The 19,092-nt window shown below is 37.2% G+C and overlaps 1 protein-coding gene across 1 annotated transcript in view; it reads right to left on the bottom strand.

The window, feature by feature from the left end:
• The window catches only part of GRID2 (glutamate ionotropic receptor delta type subunit 2), a 659,493-nt gene that overhangs the window by 188,509 nt on the left and 451,892 nt on the right, over nt 1–19,092 (bottom strand). The window contains exons 5-7 of the mRNA XM_057366575.1: nt 18,450–18,503; nt 10,500–10,673; nt 5,388–5,549 (exon numbers count right to left, since the gene is read on the bottom strand). Coding sequence (XP_057222558.1) covers nt 5,388–5,549; nt 10,500–10,673; nt 18,450–18,503 — 390 coding nt within the window. The remainder of the gene's footprint in view (nt 1–5,387; nt 5,550–10,499; nt 10,674–18,449; nt 18,504–19,092) is intronic.

Below are 19,092 nucleotides of genomic sequence, written 5' to 3'. Positions count from 1 at the left end.
GTGTAAAACCCTATGAAATGCATGGTTTTCCCCAAAACATAAGGCAAGAACTTTGCAGTTATGATTGCTGTTTTAGAGCTTTTCTATTTTAACTGAAAAAACTTGCAATATAAACTACCCAGCTAAGCACATGAGCTTTGCTGAATCATGATATTAAAAGCTCTATTCTTACATCTTCATTTTGGAGAAAGTCCARGAAAATACAGAATTTGCATCTCCATTGCACATTGCTGCGAATGTTCTCCTACTTTTATAAAACATTATGATTMTAATAAAAGTGATGAAATTGATCATCAGGATAATACCTTTAGAATTTACTAGACTACTAGAAACTAGTCCTATCTTGGAATAATACAGGTTAACAGAATTACCAAAAACATTTTGGAATTCGATCTCTATCAAGAAACATTGTAGAAGTTTATTTATCTTGACTTTTAAATGGCTGCAATTGTCAGGACAAGATACAAACTGTAAGTCTGTCACCTTTATTTGTCTGGAATCCAATCTTAACCATGACAACATTATTTCTCATTTTTCTATTTTGACAGTTCTATCATTCATTGAAAATTTCTAATGGAGGAATGTCTTAACCAGAATTTGCTCTCCTACAATGTGCATGTATGAAATCAGTGTAATAAAAGCTCAGAGTAGATGGGAATGCTCTGGCTCAGGAAGGGGAGAGGCAGAAAGACAAAACAGCAAAGAACTGCCCATTTAATATCTACAATACTAAATTTATAGGAAATTTCTTGGAGGTCTTGGTTTCTCCTCCSTATCTGGGATTGATTTTGTTGGACCTGCAGGCCATGCAATCCTGTTATCGCCCTCTACTACTCCTCATTGTCCCACGCAGCCTTTTTACAAGGCTTACACAAATCTGGTTTATTGCTTAGGGCTGAAAGAGTGGAACAGGATATCTCCTAGGATGATTTTCAGGATGCTGCTCYAATTTTTATGCATAGTCTTTCCCGGTCTCTGAAACACTTGGTTTATGGCATGTGTTTAATCCCTCTGCTAATGCACAGTAGAAGGAGATCACAGAGGAAATGACCATCTGTATGACAGCTGTATCCAGGAACTTTCTGAGGAGATTTTTCCAAATTATTTTAGTGTTAATCATGATAATGAGCAAGAGTAAAATAAATTTTTCATTCCATTTAACTTACAGAAACAACGCTATTTGGGGAAAAATGAAGATACATCTATGATCTACCTTCTCAAATTCTTCTAAGGTTCAGCTGCAACCATGCAATTTCCTGACACATATAAAACTGAAGAGTGAAATGTCAGTTGCTAGGACAAAAATGTTTTACTTATGATTCTGATCACTGCTCTGGGCTTTGCAGAGCTGTTATAAAGCTTGGCAATATAATTAAAGCCTACTTGAGTCCCATCCAGACTGGCAAGATAAACTGCAGTTTATATATGCTTAGGCACTACTATACTGTAAGTCCCTGAWGAAAGCACTGTTTACCTAGCAGTCAGGACCTCACTTGGGAATGTCAGCTTGCCAATCATCAGCTATAAAATATTGTTCTTGCTCTCAGCTTCTGTTCAAACTTCCTCTTCTTTTTTTCTTCAAAATATGGTTATTCTCAGATACTACCTATTTTGCAATTAAGGATAAAAAATGTGGCTATAGGCAGGAAAAAGGGCTGTAAACAGTAAATATGATTTTCACATTTTATTCTTGATTTTGAGAATGTTGTTGAATTTTTAACTAGCACAGGCAACCCAAACTACTACCTGAAAAACAATTTGGCATCTTTTTTTGCAAGTCACTACCGAATGTCACTGACATTTCTGAGATCAGAACTTGTTGACAACCCAACAGGTACAGCTCATTTTCCACAAAAGGACAGGCTCTGTGTTGCTGCTAGCAATAAGAATTTGCTGTTAGTGAGCTAAAGGAATGTGGCTGGGAAGAGACCTGAGATGTCTGGGAGAAGGCATATGCAGAAGAAACTTGATKCCATCTTGCTGAGCTGATCCTCCCTATAATCCTACTTACATTTATTCCCAGGCTATTCAGGCAGATTAATTTTTCCCATGGTAGAATTATTTTCTAGCAATACTTATTCCTCCAACTGTGAAATAGCTTTACTGAGAAATAAACAAGTGAGCATGTGTTTAGGGATAGTTCCTACTGCAGAAGTGAATTTAAACTAATTGCTAGAGCTGGCCAAATTCATTAGAAGGATTGTCTTTCTTGATGAATTTAACTGTTTATTCAGTTCCAGAATGAGTTGAAACAGATATTGGATTTAAATAATTGTGGTGGGCTTAAAATGTTTTCTTTAGGCTTTATCCAATCAGTTGAATTCACAAAGAAAAAAACAGCTTTTGTAGTTGTTTGTAGAAACAGCAATGCATGAGTCAAGTGTTGAACAGTGAAAAGTAACAAACTACAATAAGGAATGATTTAGACAGCATTTTTACAATTTTAAGAAATGTTTGAAACTCTAATATCCTCTCATTCCCTACTCTCCCCTGGTAGCTCATTAACTATAAAGAAACCAGTTTATTTATCACCAGAGTTCCGCATTTAACAATTGCTGCTGCAGGTAGAACATTGGCATCCTCTTTTCCTTCTTTCTTCAGCGAGTAGCTTGATACAGACTTCCCAAATCTTTTCTTATTTGCCCTTCAAGAAATTAAGAAATATTTCCCTCTGCAGCTAAAACACTGCCAGATGTTCCGTTTCTGGATCTTGACCTCTGAAAATCAGCTATTTCCTCTATTAAAGTTTCCTCTAGAACTAGTTGTTTCTTGCCCTTTTTTTGTTGTTTTTGTTCTTTTTTTTTTTTTTTTTTTTTTTTTTTTTTTTTTTTTTTTTTTTTTTTTTTTTTTTTTTTTAGCCCCATNTTTGGTTTGGTTTGGTTTTGGGTTTTTTTTAGCCCCATCACGTTTCTGCTTGGCTGCTGCTGCAGTTGCTGGTCCTCTCCTGAGGCAGGCAGCCTGAAATCCRACTTCTCTTCCTTAACTCTTTTTCCCTTCAAAATCATACTTGAGTACAATTTGACTTCCAGTGAAACCACACCAAGAGGAGGGACAATCTGAGACCAGATGATGATTTCAGCTCTACGACACAGGTCAGCACAAAGGGAGAATTCAGGTGTTGCAGAGGACGGAAGTTCTTTTTCTAGGAATATTTTAAAAGATCTCAGAAGCTATTTTCATCCTGAACTGTATCAGTATCTTCTTATGATATTCCATTTATACATCTTGGAAAAAGCGGAAATTTCAAATTGAAAATGCAGAACTTTTTATTCGGAAGCTACTGAAATACCACATAATAACTTCCTCCAGTTTTGTTTCAAAATTAAGGAAAACTGGTATGTTTTTGAGAAAAAAAACTTGTATTTCAGTTGATTTTGGAGGATTCTCCAGGACAACAGGAGCAAAAAGGTGTTCAAAGAAGAAGGCAGGGTGGSAAAGAAGTATTCTCAAGAAGAGAGATTAGGTGGGGGCTTTTTTTCCTTCATTAAGTTCTGATTTTATTGTTTTCTGACACCTCATCAGGCATTCATCAATGCCAAATCTTTAATTTCAAAAGTGCACAGCTGTGATCCCAAAGCTCTTCTACATGAGTGCTTCAGTGAAAGAAAAGGGAAAGTAGGCCACAAAACTAAAGCAGAATTCCTGTCCTTGTGCAATTCCAGCTCTCTGCAATCTTTAGCTTTCCTATGCCTATGGATTGAAATGCTGCTAACATTCATGCAGAATAAAATTTCTGTATTTCATTTGGATTAAATTTTGACTTTCAATTTTAGCACGTTACTTCTAGAAATTCATCTCTGTCAGCACAATGCAGTGTAAGGAGTATTTGGATTATTCAATCTACACCAATAAAATAGTTTCTTATCAAAGCCTTTAAATTAAAATAGCAGAGAAACCAGAAAGCGACAGGATGGGAGTGTGGTTAGCTGCATAGATCAGGAATTCCTTTGGCATTTCCTTCATTTTTTAGCAATCTGGAATTTCCACTTGCTCCCGCCTTCTTGGATGCTTTCATAATWCTCCTGGCCACTTTAACTGAAAAGTCTGCAATGGCATTTACGAAATCCAAGGTGAGAAGGGAACCAGTCTTGCCTGAAACAGAGCTCAAAATACATGGGACTGCCAAGTGTGAATTTGAAATTGCTCTGATAGGTTAAAGCAATACAGTTTGGAGCCCCTTAAAGCCATATCCTGCTCCTGAAATAGGAAATGTGTCCTGGATTATTCTTGCAGTCTCATGACTTCAAACTGTTAGAATGGAAAGTGGAAACAGATACCAAAGAAATCCTTGAACTGTCATTTTGGAGGTAGCGCAGATTAACCTGGGACTGGGTAAAATATAAGCAGTGCTCAAAGGAGCCTTACTTTTTGCCTGCATCATCATAATTTCTGGTATAGCTAAATGCCTGATGCTGAATGGCAACTTCTCAAGACAACATTATATTTTAAATTATTTTAATGTCCTGTAGTGAAAGCCATAAATAAAGCACCATTTAAACTTTTTTAAAGTCCATTTTTTTTCTGTGTTTACAATTCCAGCACTTTAAATGTAGGCATACATTACAGGAAGTGTATGCAGACAAACGAGAAGGCAGTTTTATGAAACACATCAATAACATAAGAAGAAAAAGGTGAATAATTTACAAGGAGGGGCAAACTATGAGCATGTTCATATTGACTAAATATTGACCCAGAAGGCTGCAATATTTGTCTGTCAGTATGYGGAGGCTGTAAATATCATGAAGAAAGGAAATAACAAAGAAAAATTATCTTTAAAGACTGAAAACCAGGARAAGCATCTTGGGCATGAGCATGATTAAGGTATGAAATAAAAATCAAAGGGAACCAGTGAGACGTCGACATGGGATAAAGCTCTATAGAGATTACAACAGGGACAGTTTGGTGGTGGCAGGATGTAGCCTAGACAATTTAAGGGTTTCCTTACTCCCATTTATATGATTTCACTTKATTAATGCCAAAAGCAGTGCAATTCCACAGAACATTGCCCAAGTGTAATTCTGCAACTTTTTCTTCTTTCCTTTACAAATAAAATAGCAAATTTATTTTCTTTACTTCCTAACTTGTGAAACTTTTTCAGCCCTGACACTTGTTCACCTGTGATGCTTTTTCTTCCTTGAWCATCCCATGGGTTTTGTACTTTTGGTAAACACACTTATTGATTTTATTACAGTATGATTGTTCTGACATGGAAAAAATCCTGACAAAAAACCTGACAAACAACCCAAACTAAATAAAGACTACTTCCACTCAACTGTGAATGTATAAGAACTGCTGGTACTGATAAGAGTAATATGCACCCCAGGAGGAATATTGTCTAATGCAAGTATTTCAGAAATCGAAGATGAGGAAACAGAGTGAAAAAGTACCTTCTTGATGGTTTCCAACATGGATCGTCCTCCTTGCCAGGGTTTGGAGTTCTTCCTGATGCAGGTGAGGCTGGCCATGCTGTGCCACTTCCTGTCCTCCAGCTTCTTATGAAAGGCATTTGCCAGCAGGAGGACAGTGTCGTATATATATAGGTTTGTAATCTGTAAAGACATCAAAAGGGAAGCAGCAGCATTATTATTTGTAGYCTCCTGCCAGCAGCCAGAATTTGCTTTGCCTCACCCATAATCCTCTGGTAATTAACTACTTTATTTGGAATTAAGAAGAGGCAAAATGTCACACCTTTGGGCTCTGGTAAAATCTGCAGCTGGAGAATGTAATGCTAAAAGTGATTTGCAGCAGCAAACTACACATACCTGAGAACTACACACAGCCCAATCACTGGCTTCACTTGCCAGGTATAAAGCTCTACTTGACCATAAACAGATTTTCTTTTATTTTTAACCAGTTGTTTGTGAGACTCAATTTTTCAGTCACCAGATATCTGGACACCATCAAATTATCTCCAAAGCTGCTTTGTTCTTTTGAAAAGCAGAAACTCTGAAAATTTAGAATTGATCATTTCATTGTGGTTTTTTTTGCTCATGATTTGTGCAGTCAGTTCTGATTGACACTTTCAGGCATGAAATACAGATCAGTGGAATTTTTGTCAGTGTGCAACTGCATGTTGATTCTGCAGTTKATAGTGTTTGCTATACACAAAGTCAGAGTATTTGACATTGGCTGTTAATTCCTTGTGAGATAAACTTCTTACAGAGTAAATGTGTGTACGTTTCACTGTGAGCACAGCTGCAAACAGAGTGAGGAATTTCCAGTTTGGGATCAAAGACAGAACAGTGGAACTCAAGAAGAGAAATCTCTTGTGTGCCACTTCCACTTAAACATGATCTGTTTCTATGTACATGCCTTGAAATGCACACAGTGCAAAGTCAGATGTGAAAGATACAATTAAATGTAAAAGAACAGAAGCTCAAGATTCATGAACACTTCTTGAACAAGTAAYTTACAATATAGCTTTATATCAGTCTTTTCTGTCCTCAAATGGCAGGAACATTTAAGTTACTGACAGTATCACAAAAAGAAACCTCAGTTGTCCTGAACAGAGGTTCTCATYAAGAAAAATTATGTTCAGAAATGAAAAGGACTTTTGGGAATATTATTTTTAGATAACCTATTGGTCATCTGAAGTTATTGAGGGAAACTCAGTTTCCTCAGCTGCATGATAAAGGGGTTTGTAGAGCATTCYTAGTGCCTGACAGCAAATTAGCCAAGGGCAATTTGAGACAAGGTTGCTGGGGTTTTTTCTCCATCAGTCACAGACAAGCCAAAAGACATTTCCTCAGATTTGTGGAATATGTTGGCTGCTCTCTGTAARATTTCTTACACAGATGCAGGTGGTGTGCTCAAAATCTTAAAGGAAGAAGGAAGCTTACAATTACAATAGGAAAGCACAGGAACTTGGTGGCCCTACTCTGCTTTGTAAATATATCCAAAGACTGGGGAAGCCCTGCARCTATTGGGAGGGGATGTATGGCAAGGAAGCACAATAATGCTGAAGATCTGAGACACTGATTGGCAAATCCACACATCACCTCAAAAAAGGGACAAAAAAAAGTTTAAAACCCCCCACCTCTCTTCCTGTCTAATTACTCCTTTCCATACAACCTATTTTTATCTTTTTATTTCCTTTTGTAAATTCCATCTTTATCCTGGCTTTGCTTGTGTCATCGACAACTTGCTCTATATTGATCCTAGGAAGGTTTTGTTCCCTTCCCCATGTAGCATCCAGAGAAGAGGTCTCTTTCTCCTTAACTTTCCAGAATTACTTAAAACATTGTGACCTCTCAATTTTATCAAAGGGAGTCTAATGATTTTTTGCTTTCCCTTCTGATAAACTCCCCAAATCCTCCTTTACCTTTACAACTCCACACTGTTAGCACCACAGATGCACAGAACCTCCRATCCTTACTGCCCTTTTTCTTTAAGTGATCCTTCACTCTGTCTTTCTGGAAGGTGCTGCTTTATTCTTACTTGAGCTCCTCCTCCAGTGACTCCAGTGGCTGTGAACATTTCCATTTTGGTACTCACCCAGGAACAAATCTGCTTTCTTCAGATGCACAGGCCAGGCATCACTGTGCATGACAGGATTAACAGTATGGATTGAGGATCTGGGTCCAAGTTAATCAAGCATTTTTTAAACAGCTTGGATGATTTGCCTGTGCAATGTAAACCTACAAAGAATTCAAAGCATTTCAGCTGAAAGTGTGTTTCCCCAATGAAGTCAGCACTAGAGGAAAATTTGTTGGAGCAGGGAATGAAGGAATTATCACTATGCTGTGAGTGAAGCTTTTTTTTTTTTATATATAAGCCTTTGCCAAAGGGAAAAAAATCCCCACACCACCTCTGGAGAGCAGAGGGAATAAGGTCACTTATGAGACTAAATAGGTACATGAAGGGCTGTGGTTGCCAAGTCATCATTTCCCAACAAAATGACATTGCTTTCAAGGTAACTTCTGTAACCCACTGCCGTGGGAATAAAGACAATTGTCACAGTTCATGAGGAAGGATGCACTCACTAATCTGAGAGTAATACAGCTGGGCCTTCATCAAGTGTTAACAGGGCTCAGGAGGACAKAGTTCAGCAATTATTAAGCATTGTTATTCCTTCACTAATAGTTGAGCTTAACATTTACAGCAATCAATCACTGATAATGCAATGATAAAGCCACCACAATTAATTCCTGCTTCTCAAAATCACCCTTCCCTGTCACTGCCACAAGCATGCTTCGTTAATAACTGTCCTGATGAACAGAAGGGGGTTGTAATTTAAAGTCACTTTACACCTTTATTAATTTCCCACGTAAATTTACTGGGGCATTTCATGCATTGCCTGGTGTCCATTACTGATTCTTTATTTATTCCAAGTCTGTTAGACTAATGGCTGGACACTTGCTTTACCAAGAAGCATTTATCTGCATAACATTCTGTTGATGCAATTCAAAATTCAGATGCAACTATTCAAATCCAGAGTGTGGAGAAAAGGTATTTGGCAATCAGATTAAGGAGGAGTGATTAATCTGGATTATCAGTGTCTATTTTATGTGTACCTATAATACTGTACATAGTTTTTAGACAAAAGGGTTACAATACAAAATTCTACTGTGAMTCCAGTTCATAACTTTCTGCCTTCAAACTGATACATGTTTATAGAATTTATTTCAACTAGACCAGTTCCAAAGACACAATGAGATGCCTTCACCAGGATATTTTTCAGTGTTTAAAAAAAATGCTGAAAATWATTAATTATTCACACAGACTTGAGGGGAGTAATTCAGAAAAGATAAATCRAGAAATTCACCCTCATAATTTCCAGAGAATGTTTCTGATTAGTCACACTTYGACGTTGTAAAAAAATAAAATTACTAATTTCAATTTATAAACTGTTCCAACTCCCCACTGGATTAGAAACTAATTTATAATAATGTTGGGTGGAACAAAGAATCAGCAAACAAACCCCACAGCTACTCAAAGGAYGGGAGAAATTGTGTCAGAGTTTTCCTTCCTTTCACTTTGTAATGTTGTCTTAGCTAAAATAATAAAGTACAGCCATCTCAGGGAAAGTAAGAAAAAAGCAACTGAATTGCACAGAACAATTAAACCAGTCAAGCTCCCATCATTCCTCTGAACCAAAACACAGAGCTTTCAGTAGGAATATTGCAGCTCTACAAGCAATACGTAGATCATGAAGCACAGGTTAAGGTACAAGATCCTATCTAAGAAATTAARTGGAATTTGCCAATTTTTAGAGAATAAACTTCRAATTCTAGAACTTATCTTTCCTAGAGTCAGCCAGCTGTTGAAGTGAAAATGAAAGTAAAACTGAAAAGACAAATCAAAATGTGAAGCTTCYCATCYATACWTGATTCTTGATTTTGGCCTTGCACRCCYTCAGATTGAATGCATTGTCCACAGAATGCCAAAGCTTCCCCATGGACCATCCTGCCATGACAGAATGGCACAGCCTAAAGGCTTTTTGCATTTCCTACATAGTCTGTAGAGATAYCCCATGCACCAATGGGCGTCACACAGCCCTGTTTGCTTTGAGAACTCTAATAGGATCACCKTGTGCTGCAGCCTGCCTTCATGTCATCAGTAACTGCTGGATGGCTGCTTTGTGAACAATCAGTGAGAAACAGGCTCTTAGAACTAAATTGAAACAGGGCAACATTATCCACACTTTCCACTTTACATRTTTTCATTTTAAACAAAGACACTCATCCAAACCTCCCTATTTTGCTCCCATTGTTTTCTCTCACTCTTCTCTTTCAGAATCATGAGTTGGCTGCTTTTAGGGTGAAGTCAGATATATTCCTCTGCTCACTACTAAAAATAATAATATGCAGTCATCTTTCCACAACTCCCCCCAAAAAAACAAACCCCAAAGTAAAACCAGTATCTTAAGCCAATTTCACACTCTATTTGCGATAGCTTTGTCATGATGAAGCCTAATGAAAMAGACAAAGGACATGTTCTTGGAAAAACTATGTGAAGTCAGGAGTACAGGGAATCCTGTTRCTGAATTCATGTGGTAGGAAGGCTATTTTAGTTTAATTGTAATTTGTGATTAACAGCCCTGAAAACAAGGCCTATTTGGAATTTAGACACAGATTTAGAYGTATACACTAAGGCACTTGAGAATATTTGGGTGCTTCTGGGAAGATTTTCTTACTGACAATACATTTGAAGCTTAGAGAAGCACAGCAACTCAGGAGACACTGACTATAGGGAGGAAATTCTTGTTGCTGAGATGACAAAAATTAAAATTTAGCAGGGCAACAAAATGACTACCCTACTACCTGGTGATCAGGTGGCTTTTTGGGATGTTTATCTCTGTTTCTGTGGAGCAGGAACATTGTTGTTCTCCATGACACACATTCACCCCCACTACTCCAAGTATTTCCTTGTCATGCCRTAACCCATTAAACTGCATGTCAGAGAGCACGTAAAAAAATAACATGAAGTTACACTTAGATCCTCAGGAAAAACTTAAAACTTATCTAGAAAGACAGTTCAGTTTCAGGTGTACGAAATACCTCCATGCTTTGGGAGAAAGGGTCCTTCGGATCACACAGTGATGAAGATATTCTGTGGTTGCCACGGAAACAGCGCTGACTGATGTTTTGGGGGACTGGAAACGTCTGTCGGATAATTGTTAACCTTCCAATTGACCTTCTCACCAGCTCCTGCACATCCACATCATTTATTTCCTGAAAGATAMGGCAAGGGAGAGAATACGTGTGAGAATTAAAATTCAGAAACGTGACCACCAAATTACAAACAAAAAATAAACTGAGTGGACCAAGAGGCCTGTGACTGACACACAGCTATTATCAAACTCCACCATAACGTCAAGAGCAGTAAATGCATGCTCATTAAAACAACTGATACATTACCCTTGATTGCAAAAGTTCAAAGTGTACTGTGCTCAAACCTCACCAAATATTTGTAGATGTAACTGGGCCTAGTTGTTTCATTTGGGGTTTTCTCTGCCTCTCTTTTTACCTCTTCTGATCTTTTATTTAAAAGTGTTTCACAGCATCCTTGACAGATAATGTGTAAATCAGTAGGAAGCCATACCATGATGYATTTCTGAGTGTAGCATTGCTTAGGAGCTGTGAAGGCAGAGACAATTTTTCAGGCCTTAAGTGTTCATTTCCTAGAAACAGAATATCAAGAACCTATAAACAATGTGCAAGTTAGCAAACATCATTTTCCAAAAGGGCAAAGAAAATGCATGAGAGCATTCTAGGTGTGAATGTGCTTGTTTATAGCAAGACCTAATTTAAAATGAAATTTTAATTCCATAGGGTACCTATTAAGGCTTACAGCTGAACACTCAGCTTTACAGACAAATATTTTAAAGAAAAAATAACTAAGTAAATACACCAATATTAAGCTTAAAATATTAACTTTAAGACAGGTTAGGGAAATCAGAAAAACAGGTTTTTTTACATAGCATGAACTCCTGCAGTTTGGGAACATGGTGTTTTACAGTGCTGAATGATGAGTCCCTCAGGGAATGTTGAGAAAGAGGAACATGCGCTCCCAAGCAACAGCAACTGATTCCAGCCTTCATATTAGAGCTTGAAGTGTAGTGAAACATGGTTTTATTCTGGTAATTCAAACAGAGTCAGCTGGTAGCTTTCAACTTAATTCCGTGTCTGTATYTTTCTGTAACATAGTAGAAGCAATCTAAAATTCATCTTTTAAACCGGGATCTCTTTGTCATCATGCTGAGCTGACTGTCCATGCTCTGTCCTAATTACAGAGGCTGACACCCCCAACTTTCCAGACATTTAAATTTGTGGACATGCCCCCAGGAAGCGAGGTGATCAAGAAGCTCCTATTAACAGCCCACATTTAAAATTCCCTTGCACACAGCCACAGTTTAYTGAATATCTTTGATTCTCATTTGTGTATTTGTAGCCTTGTCATTTTTCAAAGAATTCAACACATCTGCATTGTTATACCTGTAACAAAATGCCATCATCTGTTTCTGCCTTTAGCTTCCTGATGTGCAACCATATTAAAGAATTTAGGAGACACCAGGAGATAGACTTGATCTTAAATTATGGAATCTTTCTTGTGGAAAAGAAGCCAAGGTTTTTGAAAAAGCAGCTCTTTAAATGTTAAGACAAACAGCCCAGTTATGCTGGCTTTTTTTCTGCTGTTTCAGTAGAATATCCTTTCATTATTTTGAAGGAGCTACTGTGGACATACTGGTATTTGTTTATTTCCCTTAAATTTTGGAAGAAAAACATGTCAKATGTAAATTATAACTTCTACTCTCAACTACAGTAAAAGTATTTTATTTGCCTTCACAGATTACCATAGTTTCTGAATTCATCTGTTATTAATGTACTTTATTAAATATGGATTTTTTTCTGCAAAGAGAARTAACACATAGCATCAGCTGTGTTCAGTGTAGTATCTTGCATTTCTGGTCGATTAATTCTTAATGTACCACAGATAATGGCTTATCTCAGCTTAAGATGCCGTCTTTTCATTTAGCCTGTATCATTTCATAGCTGTCAGGTAAAAAACCACCATATTCAATGCTGGTTTAGCAAAATATATATATATATGTATATGTATATATATATTTATAATACTTTCAATATAATCATAAAGGAGAGCTCAAGAAACTTCTTATCTTGATTTTTAATGATATACTTTCTCAGAGGATTTAAAAAAGTTTGTCTGGTTTCATTATACAGCCTGCCTAAACTGTAACACCAAGGTTATTAGACTCACTCTAATAATATAAAAGCAGATATCTGCATGGCCACATTATATTGCCAAATACTACTTTAAAAGAGATTTTGACTTTCAAATCYTCAAGCATTTATCTTTTCTGCCATAAAAGTGTATTTATGTTTTCTGTATTCAGCACTTTTTGGTGCATTTTAAATAGAATGTTCTCATTTTAACCTCTAGGTTACTACCTCATGTTTTTATACATTACCTGGGAAATAATAATAGAATTCAAACAYTAAAGCCATTTTTGTGTGGTGGCCAAGGAGGTATATACATCAACAGCCTAATGACAGCTATTATTTTAAATGCTATGAATTCCACCGATTATATCATAAATCCAGATTTTAGATTGACAACAAAGCAATGCCATGCAAACCCAAATTCAATATTAGTCACTTGCTATGTATTTCTTTGTCCTTTTTTAAATACTTTGCATTGASTGAGTGACAAGCCTTTTATATAATGACTCTCCAATATCATCTCTCATTCTTGAATTTTGGATCTGACTTAAGAAAACTATATAAAGCAACTATTGTATGARAGGAAACAATTTGCATTTGCACTTCAAAGGAGGATACAGTGTAATGATACAAGGGTGGCAGATGATCTGTTATACAAGCGTCGAATGTAAAAAAAATTAGAAAGTTGGCCAAGTTGAACTGAGTTGGCACCTGAATAAACTGAGGCTAGGTTATGCAGGGTTGTTTGTTTTTTTATTTGCCTTTTTTTTTTCCCCCCTTTTTTACATCAGTGTATAGTTCCAAGCCTTTCTTTCACTGGTCTGAACTTGGAATTAAGGGGAGACTGTTCTGTCACAGATGGAACAAGGATAAAATTAGATGTACATTTCAYCTAAACAGGCAAATAAATAAGGAAACAAAAGCTTTTCTAAATCAATAACTTTACAGATGAATTAGGAAATGAGAATTGAAAAGGATAATCTTGACACGTAAGGCAAGACGTCATAGGAATCAAGACTGTATACTGGACATGAAATATTTGTCCCATTATTTTAYGATAAGCAAACCAGGCAGAGACACTTCACCACAGAGCAATTGTCCCAGCAGTGAGAGATATAGAGCGAGCCTGTAATAAGCATCAAACAAAGGCAGAAACACCTTTTCTTATGGAAACAACTACGGGCCAAGAAGATGGTTCCACTATTTACATTATAGTGGACATGCCCTATTTTCCAGTGCATGCCAGAACTTCATCACACAAAGTCAGGACACTCAGAGAGGAGAGAGTTTCTCCCTCCTCCAGAAGTCAGCAGAGGGCACAGGGAGAAAGGGTGGCTCGAGGCCTCTGGGCTGTCTGTGCCCATGCCAGGGCACATTTGGGCTGTGCCCTTCCTGAATTTCTTAACACTTTCCAAAGGGGCGAAGTTGAGGGAAAGGCATCACTAGATGAAGCTCCAAGACAAGTAAAAGGAGATTTTGAAGTGCATCATCGCTTACTCCATTATATATCCCTTAGGTTTCTTAGGCTTTGCAGAGGGGATGAATAAAAACCGACACGACAAGGAGAAATCAATTTTTGGCTTTCACAGAGCAAAAAGTCCAAGATCTTGGAGAAAGCAGGGTTCACTTCATCTGTGTATTAACTCTCACTAATGCCTAGAGCTGGCAACTTGGTGGCCCACCTGTTCCAAAGGGGGTCATTTCACACCAGACCCACTGGAAAATACAAGGGTTGAAATGAAGCTCTAAAGCTATTATTAATCATTATCCATAKGAAAATGTTGAATTACGTGAGCTCCTGGAACTGAGCTGTGTTTATAGGACCTGATCTAACTGCTTGAGCTCAAAATATAGATGTGTTCAACACTTATTTATTCACAGTGGAGTGCATTGGGCTGAAACACAATGGGACACAATAAACACATGGGCCAAGGACAAGCCCTCTCCTAGAAAAATGTGTTCATCAGAAAGTAGCCTTTGACTACAACCTTGCAGGTCCTCTCTTGTGCTGTGATGGGCAAACCTGTTGGACCTTTTCYCACAAACTGGTCTTTTAAAGAGTTTGAAGGTTTTTCGCATTCTTCCATYGAGGAGTTTTTCCAGACTCAAGTGCCTCTGGTAATTAGAAACCTTTCACCAACTTCTGACCTCTGTTTATTCATGGACAAATTGAACTCGTTTGTTTTTGTGTCAACCTTGYCCTCTAGCCCTTGACAATGATGCATTTATTCACATTCTGTGAGTGTTTATAAACAGAGAGAGCACATTCTCTTTCAGTCTTTGCTTTCATAGGCTAACCAAGCCAACCTTTCCAGTCTCTTCTTACACAAATCAGCTTTTCCGTGCTCTCATTCCATTGTAATTCTAATATACCTGGTCAAATTATGCACATTATTGCCGATGAATTCTAAACGATCCTTTGTAAAGGAGCAGCAATATTTTCACCTCCTATATTGCAACTGTAGGGAGTGGAAAATGTTTGGGGCTATCCTTGAGTAAACAAYAGTAGCAGAGAACTGGTGGCAGCCTTGGGTACGGCAAGATAATAGCAAGATAACCCTGAATGTTTTAACAAAGGAGAGAGACACGATTTAAAATGGGAAAATGGACAGTTCTTTCATTTAGAAAGAGCCAGGGAAAGTGATGAAAATTATACAAATGCCTCTTCACTTCCACTAAATAAAGTCTCAGATTACCATACAGTTGTGAATTAAGAGTCATGGAAGAAATATAATTTTCTATCCTGGGACTTTGAAGCTGTATTTACTATTGTGCAGAGGAAATGAAGCAAGCAAAGACAGATAGGCAGAGGGAGAGAGAGTGTGAGAAATCCATTCTCACATTTTGTTAAGGCATATTTGATYCTGACTACATTCAAATCTATGACTCCTGCAAATTTTAAATAAAGAACTTTAGCATCTGCTTTAAGGCCCTGAAGAAATAGAAACATTTATTTGGAGAGTGTTTCCTCAGCTGACGACAGTGATCAGAAGAGATTTGCATTATTTGCKACGGTCTAATATGATGCATTCTGTTTTAGAAAATTAGGAATTCTTTCATTTTATGGGAACAAACCCTCCCACACATACATTCCCATTATGATACACAGTTTTCAAGAAAATTTGCTGTATTGCATAAAGTAGCAACTAATGGGACAATAAAAATTAAGGAACTCTTTGCAGACATTACAGCATTTAGAGTGAGCTATTAAAATAGCAGATGTTACCTCAGAAAGCCTAAGCAGATTCCTGATCACAAAACTGAAGGTGTTATTTGCTTCTGTATTACTTTAGCTGCTAAGACTGTTTTATTCCCTTGGCACAGTGATGGAAAAGGAAAGAACAAATSCAGCTTATTTTGGTATCTCAAGGCAAGGAATTATTTGAATCATAAGCAGAATTTGCAAAACAATGGATTTTCACTGTCATAGATCATCTTAGAATTTCAAATTAGGGGGCCAGAGAAGTACAGTTACAGTTATTTATTCGACAGTGTCATTTAGCCAATACAGGCATTCGAGCACAGATGTCTAAGTTGTCACAAAAGATTCATAGAAGCAACAAAATGGGCAGAGCTCTGAGATAATTTCACAGACATATGGAAGTACTGTGGTCATCAACAGGTAATAGACAATCACCTCAAATGTACTGGGATATAAAGATAGCTGTTCTGTATGTCACAAAGGGGCCCACAAATCTCTGCATTTGCAAGTCCTGCACTGCCAAACAGAGGCATTGCAATCTCTTTATTGAACTGGCAAAACATTGCCATAAGCAATTACCCAACATTAAACATTCAGRAAACATGTAGATTTATGTTGTAATTTGAACCTAGTGATGAGGAAAATATGGGCAAAGCAGAATTCTTGCCTATTATTATCTACCAATCTTACATATTGCTAATATAATTTCTGCATCCACATAATGCTGAGATTATTTGYATTTTTGAACAGAGCTAGAAAGCTRCCTTAGTGGGAATATGGATCTAGGTCCAGAAGCAGATTAAACTGAAATAGCACTAAACATACACACCTTCTATAAAAGAGAAAAGAGGAATTGCTGAACGAGATGCAGAGACTTTAATGGCTGTGGTTTAGAGCAGTTTGTTGGAATGAACTTAATCATGGCTTTCCCCATTTTCATATACAAGACTATAAAGCTAAGAAGGGACAAGGTACATTTCTCTGTGCAGACCATTCACATTTCCTGTTATTGGGACTGCAGCCCAGAGAAAGAATTTTGGAGTGGAGAAGGCAGCTGAGTGGTAACCACTTTGATTGCTCTGCCATTTCATCTGCTGCAATGTGCAAATAAAAATGCTTACAAAGCAGTTTTGGGGTTTTTTTTGGTTTTTTTTTTTTCACGGAGGCACTAATTTCTGAATAAAAAGCAAAGAGAAAGCATATGTACTAGGAATRGATCTTCATTCTTGTTTTGTTTTTTTGAGGGTGAGGGAGCTGAAACAGCTGAAAGTAAGCATCGTCCTTAGAACTTATGGAAAGCATATAACATTTAAAATGAAAAAAATAATGGCAGTGTCTTTAACTTGAACAGCAAGCCAAAATCTGAGCTTTGTCTAAGAAACTGCTRTCCTATCTACTGATACAGAGGATGGCTTTTCCTAACGCTCTTCTTAAAATACTGAGTGTTAACTCTGAAGTGAACTCTAGTTATTGCAACGTGAAAAAGAAAACATGTATGTTGTTGACATGACCACCTGYAGATTAAAGCTGGGTTCTCTCCCAGAAAAGGCCCATTCGGTGCCGGAAAATACAATTATTTGTCRAGAGTAAGGCAAGGCCCAAACTCASAGTTATGCTGGACCTGTTTGTCTTTACAGCACTCCCTGGGATATATTCTTCTCCAGGGAAAACTGGCTAAAATACCACTGGTTTAGCACAGAATATGAATGAAAATCTAATAATTAGGCATCAAAACAGAGTTGCACAGTAAATCCAGATAGTAAGACATGGAATTTACATGCAGTATCTCTCTTTTATCCTGAGAATGTAAAGAAGTTGCATGATCTACATTGGATAGTCATCTAGTCAGCAAATCTAGCTTTTCTATGCCTAAGTTATTTTTTAAAAAACAAAAGAAAACCTTGAATGCTGTCAAACCTGAACTGCATTGTTCAATGTTTTGTATACAAAACAACTTCGCATGTTGACTTGCCATATTTTAGCTGCCAAGCTTTCATGGAAGAACTTATTTCACGGTGTATAAACAGGATMTCAATTTAACTTTCTTTTTTCGCTTTAAGAACACTCACATATGACCTAAACCAGAAGCCTCCCACTAATATCAACAGTTTTGGATGTCAGTCATGATGGAACATTTGAAGAATTCATAAAGGAAAGGGAAATATGGGATTTTAYTATTATTATTTTGATTATWAAGAARAAAAAATCATTGAAATATACACAAAATACAAGAACTCCAGTACAAAAGATTACATAATAAAAAAAGACCTTGAAAAGATCCTTTGAAAACAGTCAGCTCAATTGTGAAATCTGGAGATGCTCAGAAATAAATGTKKTTTTTTTTAAATCTTATTTTCCATTTATTCATTCAGGAACTTCCATTTAAAACAGCAAAATCCAAGAACCCATCATTCTACTTTTATTAAGCAACATCTACTCCCTCAGTGCACTTGAACTTGTCATAACTACTGCTTCCTGTTGGCAAAGGGAGAACCAGCATGAATATTGTCTGTAAGGCTGAAAACAGGATTCATGGTTCACAACAACGTTCACTTGACAGTTACCTCATTTATAATGATCCAGTGACAGTCAAAAGCAACCAAATTAGTCTCCACGACCTGAAATAGAGAATAAAACAGCCGTCAGTCAGCTTGCTTGTGAAAGGCAGAAAAAAAAAATTAAATAGATGCTCTCTGCAAATGACAAAACCCAAAGCACATGCTCTCTAGGACTTTTGCCATTGAACTGAGGGTAGAGAACCTTTAGCACCATTCTGCAGAAGCATTTGTATTATTGTTTGACTTGCCAATTAAACTTGGAAAATAGATTTCACTGCTGACATCACAGGATGTTTCAGCTGAYTGAAGAGAAAATGAAAACTTTTTTGCCTTAGTACTGTGTGTTGAGAGGAAGCAACAGAAAGGAAGGCAGAAAATGAATATCAAGTAACTTTTTGAATATCAAGTAATTTCTGTATTTCCTGCTTCTAAKGCCTTTCCAGTGTGTACCTACCCAGAAAGCTTTTGAATTAAAGAAAAACAAAACAAACTCAAACTAAAAATCCCACACCACAAGAGMTGGAGTTCACAGAAGTGCAAAGAGCAGGAAGGAAAGGGTTCTCCTGAGAAAAAGGGCTGTCACAGAGATGATGAATTATAGCCYGTCCCAGGTTCCATGCACAGAAGGCCTCTCATTCTACTCTCATAT

Source organism: Malurus melanocephalus, unplaced genomic scaffold (assembly GCF_030028575.1).
Source record: "Malurus melanocephalus ecotype Western Australia unplaced genomic scaffold, MMel_1.1 scaffold_68, whole genome shotgun sequence".
Lineage (NCBI taxonomy): Eukaryota > Metazoa > Chordata > Aves > Passeriformes > Maluridae > Malurus > Malurus melanocephalus.
Note: the sequence above shows the minus strand (reverse complement) of the source record. Positions and strands in the feature narration are given on the sequence as shown.